This window comes from Phyllopteryx taeniolatus, chromosome 12, assembly GCF_024500385.1.
Source record: "Phyllopteryx taeniolatus isolate TA_2022b chromosome 12, UOR_Ptae_1.2, whole genome shotgun sequence".
Classification (NCBI taxonomy): Eukaryota; Metazoa; Chordata; class Actinopteri; order Syngnathiformes; family Syngnathidae; genus Phyllopteryx; species Phyllopteryx taeniolatus.
The window spans coordinates 1675787-1690032 of NC_084513.1; the positions used below are offsets into that span (position 1 = coordinate 1675787).

General features: G+C 42.0%; 1 protein-coding gene across 3 annotated transcripts; it reads left to right on the plus strand.

Moving 5' to 3' along the window:
* Positions 1–1389: 1389 nt before the first annotated feature.
* LOC133486901 (trace amine-associated receptor 3-like) lies at positions 1390–14166 on the plus strand. 3 transcript variants are annotated; one of them, XM_061792727.1, is made up of 4 exons: positions 1392–2139; positions 2228–2285; positions 12873–12930; positions 13295–14166. In XM_061792727.1, exons 1-4 carry the CDS (start codon positions 1964–1966, stop codon positions 13678–13680), a joined length of 678 nt encoding a protein of 225 aa, XP_061648711.1. In that variant the 5' UTR covers positions 1392–1963; the 3' UTR covers positions 13681–14166. The 3 variants fall into 3 exon arrangements, with proteins under 3 accessions (XP_061648708.1, XP_061648711.1, XP_061648710.1); XM_061792724.1 differs by lacking the exons at positions 12873–12930; positions 13295–14166 and having other exon boundaries at positions 1390–2139; positions 2228–3035; XM_061792726.1 differs by lacking the exons at positions 1392–2139; positions 2228–2285 and adding an exon at positions 10714–12792 and having other exon boundaries at positions 12873–14166.
* The last annotated feature ends 80 nt before the right edge of the window (positions 14167–14246 follow it).

The window sequence follows — 14246 nt, forward strand, 5'->3', positions numbered from 1 at the left end:
TTTGATACAGTTGACCAAAAAAACTGTAGAGAAAACGGTTCAGGAGCTGAAACCATCAACAAGCTGTCTTGACTCATTACCATCTGACCTATTCAAAGCTATTGTGAAGTCTGTGCTAGCTGATTTCCAGAAAATAATCAATTTCTCACTTCAGTCAGGCGAGTTTCCTAAAGGTCTTAAAGTAGCTGCCATTAAGCCTCTGCTAAAAAATAGAATGCTGGACGCTTCCATGTTAGCAAGCTATAGACCCATCTCAAATCTCGCTTTCATAGCCAAGAATGTTGAGAAAGTTATTTTTAATCAACTCAGCAATTTCTTGAACCTAAATGGACTTTTTGACAGATTTGAATCAGGTTTCCAAACTCATCACAGTACAGAATATGTTCTTATCAAAGTGCTAAATGATTTAAGGTTGAATACTGACTCAGGAAACGTGTCAATTCTGGTCTTGTTGGACCTCAGTGCGGCTTTTGATACGATAGATCATAATATACAGCTGAACAAGTTGGAATCATGGGTAGGACTAAATGGAACAGTCCTGAAATGGTTCAGGTCCTACCTGGAGGAAAGGAGTTATTTTGTAACCATTGGCAGTGTTCAATCTCATCTAATGACAATGACCGAATGGGTCCCTCAAGGGTCAGTTTTTGGACCCCTCCTGTTCAGCCTGTATATGCTACCCTTGGGTCAAATTCTTCAGAACTTTAATTTTGACTATCATCGCTATGCAGATGACACAGTTATAGCAAGCAGTGTCTCAAGATGAGTACAGTTTTTTTTCTTTGTTTTAAATGTTTATAAACTGTTTTTTTTCTTTGTTTTGAAATGTGTTTAATCATGTAAAGCACATTGAGTTACCTTCTGTATGAAATGCACTATATAAATAAATTTGCTTTGCTTTGCTTCTTAACGGTGAATAAAGATAATTCACTTGTCATGGTTTGTATCAAACGGTTTTTGGACTGCACCCAAAAGCAGACAGAGGTGGAGGAAACAGTTGGTAATGGTTTATTTGGTATAAGCGCGATGAGTGAAAATTGGCAAATACTGGAACAGGTAGGCTTAAGTGCAGGGTGTGATGAGCGCTAATTGGAACCAGTGCCAGAGAGAGAGGGGGGGGGGGGGGGGAGAGGCACAAGTCTCCCCCCACGTGTCACAGAGGAACTGCAGGGCACAGATCATGACATTACTTTCAGAAGCAAAAGTGGTTTCCTCCACTTGCTGCTCTGAATCAAGGTCCGTTTTGTGAACATATCGTATTAGTGATCCTCAAGTAACCGCTTTAAAAAATTGTCAGCTTTATAAAGATTGCTCTGGTTTGTGTTCTGAATGTGCAGCTCTTCTCAGTACTGGGGAAAATGTATTCAAGTGGTATATAGGGGCCACCCAAAAATCTTGAAAAATCCTACAGCTGGTTGCCTTCTCAGCTTTAACAGAAAGTTGTAATTTACATTGACTATACTATACTTCCACATTATTTCAGTTGTTCGTTTTTACTCCAACGATTTCAGTTTTTCACAACTAAGTTATAGTGGCTAAGGATAACACAGTGGAAAAAGTTTTGATTTACCTTAGTTTCATTTTTTTTTTAATCATAAAAACCTGGCATTTAAACATGGGTATTTAGACTGTTTATATTCATTGTAGAATGTTTTAATGTTTAGGATAAATTAAAGTCAAAGAATTTCAACTGGCGCTTGAATCCATCCATTTTTCTGAATGTGGCCTTAGAGGAAAAAGTTTGGAAACCCCTGATTCATCCAATCCATTCCCTTTTGACAAGTAAAACTGTGTGATGTACTGTCTTCTTTAATCCCGAAAGAATGTTGACATCAAAGTATGGGAGGGTGATGAGGAGGAGGAGAAAGAGGCGCAGTCTTCTGTTGTTAAGGACTTATGAACATTGTCATGCAGATCAGCGTCAGAACTGGGTTGAGGGGGAACCTGTCTTCTGCTCTCCCTGATGATGGAGGTGGCAGAAGAAGCCTCGTTGTGCTTCCCGCTGCTTATCAACACTTCCTGCAGGAAGCCGCAGCGTCCTCCGTCGGCAGCCGCTCTCGCCTACATGCTGCTTTCGGCTATCTCGCTGATCACCTTCACTCTGAACCTGCTGGTCATCATCTCGATCTCTCATTTCAAGTGATGCCTTGTCCTCCTTTCTCCACTTGTACCGTCATGCGCTATGTCCAAATTCCAGAGATTATAACAAGTGTTTATCTTTGTTTAGGCAACTGCACACTCCCACCAACCTGCTGCTACTTTCGCTGGCCACCTCTGATTTCTTGGTGAGCTTCCTAATGTTGTTTCAGATTTTCCTCCTTGACGGTTGTTGGCTTTTCGGTGACTTGATGTGTGCTGTTTTTTATGTTCTGAGTTACGTGATAACGTCTGTCTCAATAGGAAGTATGGTGCTCATATCAATCGACCGCTATGTGGCTATCTGTGACTCTCTGCATTACCACATCAAAGTCTCCCAAATAAGAGTTAAAATCTGTGTTTATCTATGTTGGTTCATTTCATTACTTTTCCACTGTGTGTGTTTTATTGACATTCTGAAGCAACCAGGCAGGTACAACAGCTGTGTAGGTGAATGTGTGATTGTGGTTACGTACGCTGCTGGAATGACAGATCTTTTTTTTTCCTTCATTGGCTCGCTCACTGTCATTGTGGTTCTGTATATGAGAGTGTTTGTGGTGGCTGTGTCTCAGGTGCGTGCCATGCGCTCCCGCTTGAGAAATGTCATATTGCGCGGCACAACAGTCAAGAGTTCTGAGCTGAAGGCAGCCAGGACCCTCGGGGTGGTGGTGGTGGTGTTTATCGCATGCATCATGCCATATTTCTGCATCACCATCTCGGGCCAGGGTGTTCTGCTCAATGCGTCATCTGCAGCCTTTATCATGTGGTTGTTCTACTTCAACTCCTGTCTGAATCCGCTGATCTATGCTATTTTCTATCCCTGGTTCAGAAGGTCCATTAAACTCATTGTGACGCTGCAGATTCTGAAGCCTGACTCCAGCCAGGCCAATATAATGTAAACAAGGCAGACATGCTTTCTACCCTTCATGTTGTCCAGAATAGAAAATTATCTGAATTCTGTTTCAAATGTGAATGACTGTAATGGTTTGCCTTGAGAGTGACTGGTTTTTTTTTTCCAAGTGATTGATTTTGTTTCAACTGTTGACAAGCATGCATGCTTTCAACCTTTAACCTGTCCAAAACAGAACACATTCTCCATTCGGTGTCACGTTTAAAAGAGCTCTATTTGGCTTATTGATTTTGTAGCGATATTGAGTCACTGTGGAGATAAAAACAACATCCTAAAAAAAAAATCACATTCACGAGAGATATGTTGACAAGTGTGGACCATCACATAATTTTTTTTTTTAGGGAGGTCCCTAAGAACTTCAAATAAACATCCATCCATCCATCCATTTCAACACCGCTTATCCTAGTTAGGGTCGCTGGACGCTGGAGCCTATCCCAGCTGACTTCAGGCGAAAGGCGGACTACACCCTGAACTGGTCGCCAGTCAGTCACAGGGCACATATAGACACGGACAACCATTCGCACTCACATTCACACCGTCACTGAGTGGGAACTGAACCCACGCTGCCCGCACCAAAGTCAGGCGAGTGTACCACTACACTATCAGTGACTTTGCAAACAAACAAACAAAGCAATTGTTTTCCTTCAATATTTTTTGATGTCATCCTGTTTAACAGTTCTGCCATGTGGACAGTTAGGAGTGCAGTAACGTGCTGGGAGCAATCAGATTATTTTTATCCTGTAAAAGAGTAAATTCCTAACACATATCATACTATGAAATTACTTCTATTTAATTTGGTATCTATAGTGCTATTGCATCTCTTTCATTTTTTACATATATGCTCATTCAGAAACCATCTCGATCATCATTACATATTTTCAGCATCTATCAAGATTATTAAGGCAATAAAAGTAGCGACATCTGAGAGTTAATTTGCTTGTGTCATAATAATACTGTATTGTTGTTTGCTTGTCCGCTTGTTTTATCCCCACACACACACAAAAAATGGAAGAAAATGGATGAGATACAGTATTCCCACTGGCTCAACAAAGCTCTTAGCCATCGGCTCCTCTCTCCTCAACCACCTGCAATACAGTATTGTACAGTGCTTGTTAAAAGTGCATTTCCTTTTTAATCTATTAGATCAAAAAAATAATAATTAAAAAAAACGTTATCTTTTTAAGGATACCAGTGATGGCAAAGATGAGAACTATGTGGCCACTATACAACCAAACAGAAGATACTGAGACAAAATAATTTTTTTGTGTTTCTGTTTGGGCTCCTCAGTATAATAAAAGAACTAAAACAGAGTGTACAGTGGAGCACCACTATTTGTGAGGGATGTGAGCATAGCCTGAACGCGAATAGTAAATATTCGTGAATAATTGATGTTCATTTATACTTGCCATTAAAAACAAACAGAAAAAACACAAAATATGCAAATGAGCTGGGGTTTCCGCAAATAACGGGGGATATGTTGCAAAAAATATCCACAAGTTTAGGATGGGAGGGATAATATAAAACAGGTTGAAATGACATTGATGAAGATTGTGTAATGCGCAGGTCATTCAAATAAATACTGTAACTACGACTTTATTCCAGTTTCTTCACAGCTCTCTCCCAGTTGACTTTGGCTGAGAGGCAAGGTAAAGCCTTCACACTTACATTCCTACCTAAGGACAATTTAAAGTCTTCGTTTACCAAAAGAAGTATGTTTTTGAAATGTGGGAGGAAGCCTCAGTACGCGAAGAAAACACACGCAAGACCGGGGAGAACATACAGACTCCAGACAGGAGGGTCAGAGCCCAGATTCGTAGCCACAACACCTGGACTGTGAGCAGATATAGTAACCACACATACGCCGTGCTGCCACTACAATGACTATCTAATACTGACAAACAGTGGCACTTACAGTGTTCTATAGTTCTTGACATTTAAATGATGTCTGCAGAAAGAAATTCCCCCCAAAATAGAATCTATAGTAATTTTAGGCTTGTTAACATGTTTGATTTTCAGGCATGTTTGATTTTCAGGCAGATTTTGGCGTGTCCACAATTAGATCAAAAGCAGCCTGATTTGAAACATCAGCCTGCTGACATCAGCAACAGAAGACAAGCACATTTCCTTTACAGTAGTGCGTGTTTTGGTTTGCTTCACAAATCGTTACTATTGGTCTGTCCCCACTTCGTTTGTTATTTTTATGCAGTAGTAACCAATTTGAAGTGGTGAAAATAGGTTGAGTACAAATCTATAAACGCTCAAAATGTCTGAGAAATGTTGTAAAGGAAGCAAGCTGTGTAGATTTTTTTTAGATAATAACAGATAAATATAGTGAGGTTAGATACATTAAAATTTAATCTGTACTGCTTTGTTGAAGAAGGAAGCCGCATGAGCCATATGGAGGTAAGTCTGTGTACTGTAGATTCATATTCGCCTAATACACAAGTTAAATCAGCTCATTGTTGCATTTATTGGATGCTCATGGCTCTGAGACCTTTGAAAAAAAGTTTGGGAAGATGGCGTAATGCAGTCGTTTACTTTTGTGAAGTTAAAAACCTTTTGTACGGTCAGTGGCATTGTGTGACAGCAGACATTTATGTACACAATAATTTACTGATGATGAAACAATGAAATGTAAATACATAATCAAAAGTGTGTTTGTTGCATTATATGTGTACAGCATGTAGAATACCACCATACCACACAATGTTGGCCTAATGACAAATGTGCACACGCAATATCCTTCATGTGACAACCCAGGAAAGTAAATGCTTGTTTCAAAAAAAGTCAAAAATTATAAAGATGAAACTATTCAAAAGTCAATGTTCTTTTATGCGTTCAAAAGTGGAACGATGAGTCTAACCTTTTCAAAATCTCAGACAAACTAATACATTGCACCACAAGGTGGCGCTTTGAGGTCCATCCATCCATCCATTATCTGAGCCGCTTCTCCTCACTAGGGTCGCGGGCGTGCTGGAGCCTATCCCAGCTGTCATCGGGCAGGAGGCGGGGTACACCTTGAACTGGTTGCCAGCCAATCGCAGGGCACATTGAAACAAACAACCATTCGCACTCACAGTCATGCTTACGGGCAATTTAGAGTCACCAATTAATGCATGTTTTTGGGATGTGGGAGGAAACCGGAGTGCCCGGAGAAAACCCACGCAGGCACGGGGAGAACATGCAAACTCCACACAGGCGGGGACGGGGATTGAACCCCGCACCTCAGAACTGTGAGGCTGACGCTCTAACCAGTCGGCCACCGTGCCGCCCGCTTTGAGGTCATATTTGGAAAAATATGTCATATTTGAAGGAGAATAGCAGTAGAATGCCACATGACCAGATACAGCCAACCACAAGCATCAGATTTAGAAGGAGTATGTGATATGAAAAAACAATCTGAGCTTTTTCCTCTATTTTTCAAATGGAATTAAAATTCTAATCATGGAAATTTACAAAAGCAACTGTAATTAAATGGACTCGATGCACGCAGCACTTCCGCGTTTGGTGTGAGGTAGTGAGCTAACTTCTGGTTGGTAGGCAATGCATTGCGATAACAATGACAGCATACAACTCTTCAAAGTATACTCAGTGCGTGCCATGAATGTTACCATGAATGATGTAATTACCATTATAATTGCTACAGTTATTCAAGTATCTATGAAGCAATCAAAGGATACTCATCTGATTCAACGAGCCTTTCGCAGTCTCACAGTACTACGTGCAACGTACGTACGTGTGTGTGTGCATGTACTTAATCACTGCCAGGCCTCCATGTTAACATGGATATTTGAATTCAACAGCCATCAATGGCAGTGAATGAAGATTTGCACAGCTTTGAGACACTCAACTCTCAACTCATTTTTGTTTATAGAGCACTGAGGAAAACATCCATCCATCCATTTTCTGAGCCACTTTTCCTCACTCGGGTCGCGGGTGTGCTGGAGCCTATCCCAGCTATCATCGGGCAGGAGACCAGGGTACACCCTGAACTGGTTGCCAGCCAATCGCAGGGCACATACAAACAAACAACCATTCGCACTCACATTCACACCTGCGGGCAATTTAGAGTTGTCAATTAACCTACCATGCATGTTTTTGGGATGTGGGAGGAAACCGGAGTGCCCGGAGAAAACCCACGCAGGCACGGGGAGAACATGCAAACTCCACACAGGCGAGGCCGGGGATTGAACCCCGGTCCTCAGAACTGTGAGGCAGATGCTCTAACCAGTCGCCCACCATGCCGCTCTGAGGAAAACAATCACAGCTAAAACAAAGTGCTGTACTACATAAAGATAAACATAAATAGAATAGAAAGCCTTTCATGTCCATTTATGGTGCAGATACAACAAAATTAGGGTTATAAAACCATAAAACACAAACAATTATAGAAAATAATAATAATAACGACAAGCATATAGTACTGTCAGGATCAATGTTCTTACAGTTCGTTTGTTTCTCAGTCCCCCTTGAGTGACCAGAGCTTTGTCACAGCAGTGGCTGGCAGTAGATCGACTGGCCGGAGCTACACTAGCCTCTTCTCTCAGATCTTCAGGATTGGTGTTTCATAAGTTTGGAGAGCGTAATAATAAAAGGATGCCTCACCATGAGTTTTTGTTCTTACTTTAGGTACTGATAAAAGACCTTTACCTGAAGACCTGAGAGTTCTGGACAGCTCATAATTTAAAAGCATATCTGATCAATAATCTGGACTAAGACCATTAAGAGCTTTAAAAACACAATAAAAGGATTTGAAAATCAATACTGAAGCACACAGCTAACCAGTGCAGAGACTTTAAAATCGGTGTAATGTGCACTCTCTTTCTGGTCTTTGTTGGGACTCTGGAGAAGCTGGAGTGATATAATATTCTTAATATATTCTTATTATTCTTTTTTGGAAGACCAGAAAGATGAACACTGCCATAATCAATTCTTCAACTGATAAAAGCATGAATTAGTGTATTTGTGTTGGCTTTGGAAAGAAATGGGCTTACTTTGGCAATGTTTTTCGTGACAAAAGCCGTTCTTGGTGATATGTCTGTGTGGTTTTCAAATGTTAAATTTGAATCAAAGATTACACCCAGATTCTTGACTGTTATTGTTTGTCATTTAAAATTAGGTTTTTCTCTTAGTACCAGTACTTCAGTTTTGTCCTGATTGAGCTGTAATAGGTTCTTGTTCATCCATGACTTTATGTCTAAAATACAGTTAAAAAGGGCATCAATTGGCCCTGTGTCATCAGGAGACACGGCAATGTAGAGCTGTGGATCATCAGCATAACTGTGGAAATTTATACCGTGTCTCCTGATGACATCACCAAACGGGAGCATGTGCATGTGGCCACTGGGTCCATGTGACGGTATGTCAAAAGCATGTCTTTTTATACAGTCATGGCTTGAAATAATGGCACCCCAGGGGTGCCAATATTTTTTAGCACGACTATACGTATTATATATTCATATATGTTTCAGTGACACGGCACGAGCTTTTACATACTATGCAGTATTCCTATATATTATGTGCCCCTCGCTCGAGTAGCGTTATAACACGCCGCACACAAAGTCTTTGCAGTTTGTCTGTCTGTTGGCTTGTCAAATAGGCAAAAGTACAGATGCCAGTACTGAAAACTACTGCATGGGTATTTTTTTCCTACTCCCCAGTGCATAGTAACCATAATAGAGTCGTAGGAATATACAAGGAAATGCTCACCTCTTGTCTGCGGCGCTTCGCTGCTGCACCGTGGCGGCTGCAAGATTTACCATAATTTCTCGTGTATAATGCGCATCCATGTATAATGCGCATCCCAAAAGTTGACCTCAAAATTCTGGAAAACCCTTCAACCTATGTATAATGCATTTTTACAATGCATGATTTTGCTTCTCCCCATATGATCAAAACATGAAGTATTATCTTTATTTTGTTAGTTTTTTCAAAGAATTATTCTGAAGTTAAGCACTTTATTTGAACACATAATACATTATTTTTATTTACCTGCTCTTATTTTGAAATTCACAGCCCTACTTTTATTTAGTAAATGAGAAAACACACAGTTGTGTGTTTGATTTCCCAGGCAGAATTTGTAAGTTGTGTAAAATTATTTTAAGAAAATATGAAGGACTAGGCGAAACACATTTAATTTTATTTTAATGGGATTCAAATTAAACTGTCAAGCATTTCAGAAAACTATTATCATTAAACAAAACATAACCATAAAGAAATTAATGATGGTTGTTGTTCAGTCATCAGATCGAGTATTAGTTTCCAGGAAAATCCACGACCGCTCCTCCAGCCCATTCCCTTCCCAGACGACTAGGTACTGGAACCCCCTCCCCCTAGGCCTCACGTCGAGGATGCTCGACACCGTGAATGCCGGATGGTCGTCAATAATCCGGGGGGGTGGATGGGGTTTGGCCAGTGGGCTCAGGGCGCAGGTGGAGACAGGCTTATGCAATGAGACGTGGAAGGTTGGGTGAATTTTCAAGGACAGTGGAAGCTTCAACCGGACGGAAGTGGGATTGATGATTTTGGTAATCGGGAAAGGACCAATGAAACGGGGAGTGAGTTTATGGGATTCAGTCTGAAGTGGCCTGAACAGGGTGATCGAACACTTTACGAAGTTCATCTGAAAAGGAATTGAATGAGTGGAGTACCGGGGGAGGAGTTTAGCCATAAGGAAGTGGACCATTTAGGTGCTTTGCCGCAGAGGAGGTTAGTGACATACGCTACTTTGGATTGTTCGGTAGGATAACTGTATGGTTGAAGGTTGAAAATGAGTGAGCAATTGAGTAGAAACTGGCTACATGCACCGAGGTCCCCGGAGTAGGGCTCGGGCGGCGGAACATGAGGTTCTTTATACAGGAGGCATGGTGGTGCTGAGGCTGCGGGCTTGGAAGGCGTACTTACAGGTGGAGGGTTACCTAGCATCGTCGAAGAAAGGAGGGATACCTGTTGTGTGAGGGAGTGTTGGTATTCAGTGAGTTCTTAGAGAGCCTTTTCTTGTTTTCCTATGTGGGCTCCTTGGAGAGTGAGTGCGTTCATCAGTGCCTCCGGAGTTGCTGGGTCCATAATGGCCGAAGTATTCTGACACGGATAGAGAGTGGCTGGATCCAAGATCAGTCGGAGGCAGATGTGAAAGGATGAATAGTTTATTGATGTAAGGTAATGGCGGTGGTCCTAGGTGGATTGGCAGGCGGCGGTGTGGACAGGTGGCAGGCAGTGGTGAGGACAGGCGGCTGGCTTGGCGGCAGGAATTACGTGGATCAGGAACACAGGAGGGAAACACACTGGAACAAGGAAACACAGGAGCCAAAAAGGGAACGAGGAACAGGGTGACTTACGGGAGATAAAAGGGCCGTGGTAACACTGAAAGTAACTGCAATACTTGAGGAAGATTTCCTGGAACAGGCAGTTTTATATACCGGTGGTGATACGGCTGATTGGAGACAGGTGCTGAAAACAGAGAAGGGAGGGGAGAAAGAGAGAGAAAACACAAAGCGCCCTTCCGGCTACAATAATGGAACTGCAGGCAGTATATGACACTATTGACTTTTCACAAATTTTTGGGGGTAAAAAATGCGCATTATACACGAGAAATTACAGTGTTTTTTATGTTGTTAATTAACATGTGAAGTACTTTTAAACATTTGTCTAGTGGTGGTAATAACTTTGATTGGGATTGGCGAGAAAAAAGTCCATGTGTAAATTGCCGGAGGTGCTTTTTGGTGACATACTGAAGGTAATAGTGACAAAGAAAACACCATATTTGTTGTTGTTGTGTCAAGGTGTTTAACAAGGGTGGATTGTCACGCATGTGTAGAGAGAATATGAAAGATATTTGCAATAAGTCCATGGGTGCCTTGCCTGCTGGGATGAACTCAATCTATGTTGAAAAACACTGCTCGTTCCCCAAAAAGATTGAAATTGCCAATAAAAGCTATGTTGTGGGATGGGCAGACTGACTGTCACCAGGTATTGAGAGAGATCAAGCTGCTAAAATGCCCATGCCTCTGCGGTAGACGGGGGGTACTCCAGAGATAGATTCCCACCATGGTTCCCTCTGCCAGCTGCAGTCCACGACTCCTCCCGGGTTCATGTGGAGCTGGTGAATGACAGGTTTAGTTCACAGCTAGGCCCAGCGGCACATAATTTTGGGAGCAGCAAGGTCCTGACACGGGACAGTCAAGTCCACATCATCTGTGGCCGTGTTTGTGGCAGCATGACCCACGGTTACCACCAGGGACTCCATGACCTGCTCATCATCTCAGATCTGGTAGAGGACGATATTCTCTCTTGCAGTTCTGCGATCTGTTGGGTCAAACACCAGCTGCTGCCACAGTCGATTGGGGAGGTAAGTGGAGGCATTGTCCGTTATGCTGCGTTACATGATGCGTTATTTGAAGGGTTCTTTATGGATGACTGCTCTGCATGGGCAATAGCCGCAAGGGTTAGTTGCTAGTCGCAAGCGTTAGCTGTAGCCTGCTAGCATCAATTTCCAACTAGGACAACTTGTGCACAATTTTGTTAAGCCAGTAACGTTTAGTGGTCCGACTGTATGAACTTTAGCACGAAAGTGTGTGTGGCTTTTAGTTTCGATGGAGAATAACAATCAGATCTGCAAAGGGCCGACAGCTACTCCGTGAGGATCCGGTGCCCCACTAGTCTATACTGCCTCTCTCATTGTTTGTTTGTTTTTAAATTTAATTTCCTGAAAAGTTGTCATTTTGGAGGTGGGGGGAGTACACCCGACAGCGACGATATATAAAGTATAGTACATTCCATTCTCCAAACTGGCTATGCACCAAATTTGGTCTCCAATGCCGTCGATGACGTCACACCAACACATGGCAGCATATCAATAAAAAAGGGGCGTTCCCAGGACAATTAGTTATTTACTGATTGCTCCAAATGGATTGATTTTATTGGAAATAACTGCTAGTTTCATTTTCTTAAGCCCACTTCTCAAATTCTTTTTTTTTATTTTTAGTTGTTTTTTTTGCATAAAGTGGGGAAACCACTTCAGTGTTTAGGATCATCAAACAGACAACCCAAATAAACATAAAATGACAACCCAAGTAAACATAATAATGCAATTTTTAAAAGGTGATTTCATTTATTAAGGGGAAAAAATATTCAAAGCAAACTGACTGCCCTTGTGTGGAAAAAGTAATTGCCCTCTAAATCTAATAACTGGTTGGGCCACCCTCAGTAACAGCAGCTGAAATCAAGCGTTTTTTGTAACTGGCATTGAGTCACATATCTTCAGAGATATTTTAGCCCACTCTTCCTTGCAGCTTTGGCACGCCAAAGGACATTTATTTGTATGCAAACTATTTAAAAGTCAAGTCATAAGATGTCACCTTAACACATTGCCTGTAGCCATGACAATGGCTTCATGATTGCGACAGTTATTAATGCCAAAATAACACTGATCCCAAAGCATGGGAGGATGCTGAAGGGGAGGAAGATGATGAAGGAGGTGGAGAAAGAGACGTATGGTAAGAGGTTGTCTTCCATGTTGGATGAGATGAAATAAAAAGCCAAGTCGTAGAAGGGCGGGCTCATCTCCTGTGCTCCCTGATGATGGAGATCCCAGTGGAAGCCGAGCTGTGCTTCCCACGGCTCGGTAATACTTCCTGCAGCAAAACGCAGCATCCTCGCCCGGTCACCGCCTACATGCTGCTGTCGGTCATCTCTGTGATCACTGTCACTCTGAACCTGCTGGTCATCATCTCCATCTCTCACTTCAAGTAATGCTTCAACAACTGTTTTTACCTTCACATTTCATCACTGTGTTTTAATAGTAATATCGTGACTTTGGATTTTTTAGGCAGCTGCACACCCCCACCAACCTCCTGCTGCTTTCTCTGGCCTCCTCCGACTTCTTGGTGGGTTTCCTCATGTTGTTTCAGATTTCCCTCCTCGGCGGTTGTTGGTTCTTTGGTGACTTGATGTGTGTTGTGTATTATATTGTGGATCACTCTGTCACATCCGCTTCAATAGGAAGCATGGTGTTCATATCAGTCGACCGCTATGTCGCTATCTGTGACCCTCTGTGTTACACCGTCAAGGTGACAAAAACTAGAGTGGATATCTCTGTTTATTTATGTTGGGCAACGTCATTTGTCTTCCACTGTATGTGTTTGCTAGACACTCTGAAGCAACCAGGCAGGTTCAACACCTGTGTAGGTGAGTGTGTGATTGTAGTGGCGTACTTTGTAGGAATCACAGACCTATTTGTCTCCTTCATAGGCCCCATCACTGTGATTTTGGTTCTGCACATGAAAGTGTTTGCGGTGGCCGTGTCACAGGCGCGCGCCTTGCGCTCCTGCGCGGGGGGCGTCACATTGCAAGGTTCAGCCACCAAGAAATCTGAGCTGAAGGCAGCTAGGACCCTCGGGGTGGTGGTGGTGGTGTTTATCGCGTGCATCATGCCATATTTCTGCATTGTCATCTCAGGCCAGGATGTTCTGCTCAATGCGTCATCTGCAACCATTATCATCTGCTTGTTCTACTTCAACTCCTGTCTGAACCCGCTGATCTATGCTTTTTTCTATCCCTGGTTCAGAAAGTCCATTAAACTCATTGTGACACTGCAGATTCTGAAGCCTGACTCTTGCCAGGCCAATATAATATAGATACCATTGCAAATGTTTCTTTGTTGTGTGTGTAGCTGCGAAAATGTGAGAAAATCAGCAAATGTGTACAAAATATACAGAAACTGTGCTACTGCTTCTTTTTTGTTTGTTTCAGTGCATATTCAGTGTCGTAAAACAACAGTTCATCGCTCATTTTTTTCACATTTTCATTTAGTCTAACAATTACAATCCGAGCACTGCAGTAGTCATTACATCCAGTATAAGCGCATAACCACATTCCTCTGACTTACTGTTCATTCAAAATCATAATCATCATAATTCATCCATAATTTCACTACACAAATTTTTGTTTGTTCTTCCCAAAATGTTTAAATGCACTGCTCCATCTGCTTGGAATGAATATGTGCACATATAAAATGGTCTTTCCAGAAGTGTTTTTATTGTTGACTGCTGATGCTGAAAAAAAGTGTACTGTGTACCGTGTGAGATGAGTGTCTTTCTTTTTTCCCCCTGGTTAAACCTTTACAGGCCATTCTTATAAATACTTTGTACTCATGACTGTATATTGCAATAAAGCATTGATTACATCATATGCTGTTGCATTT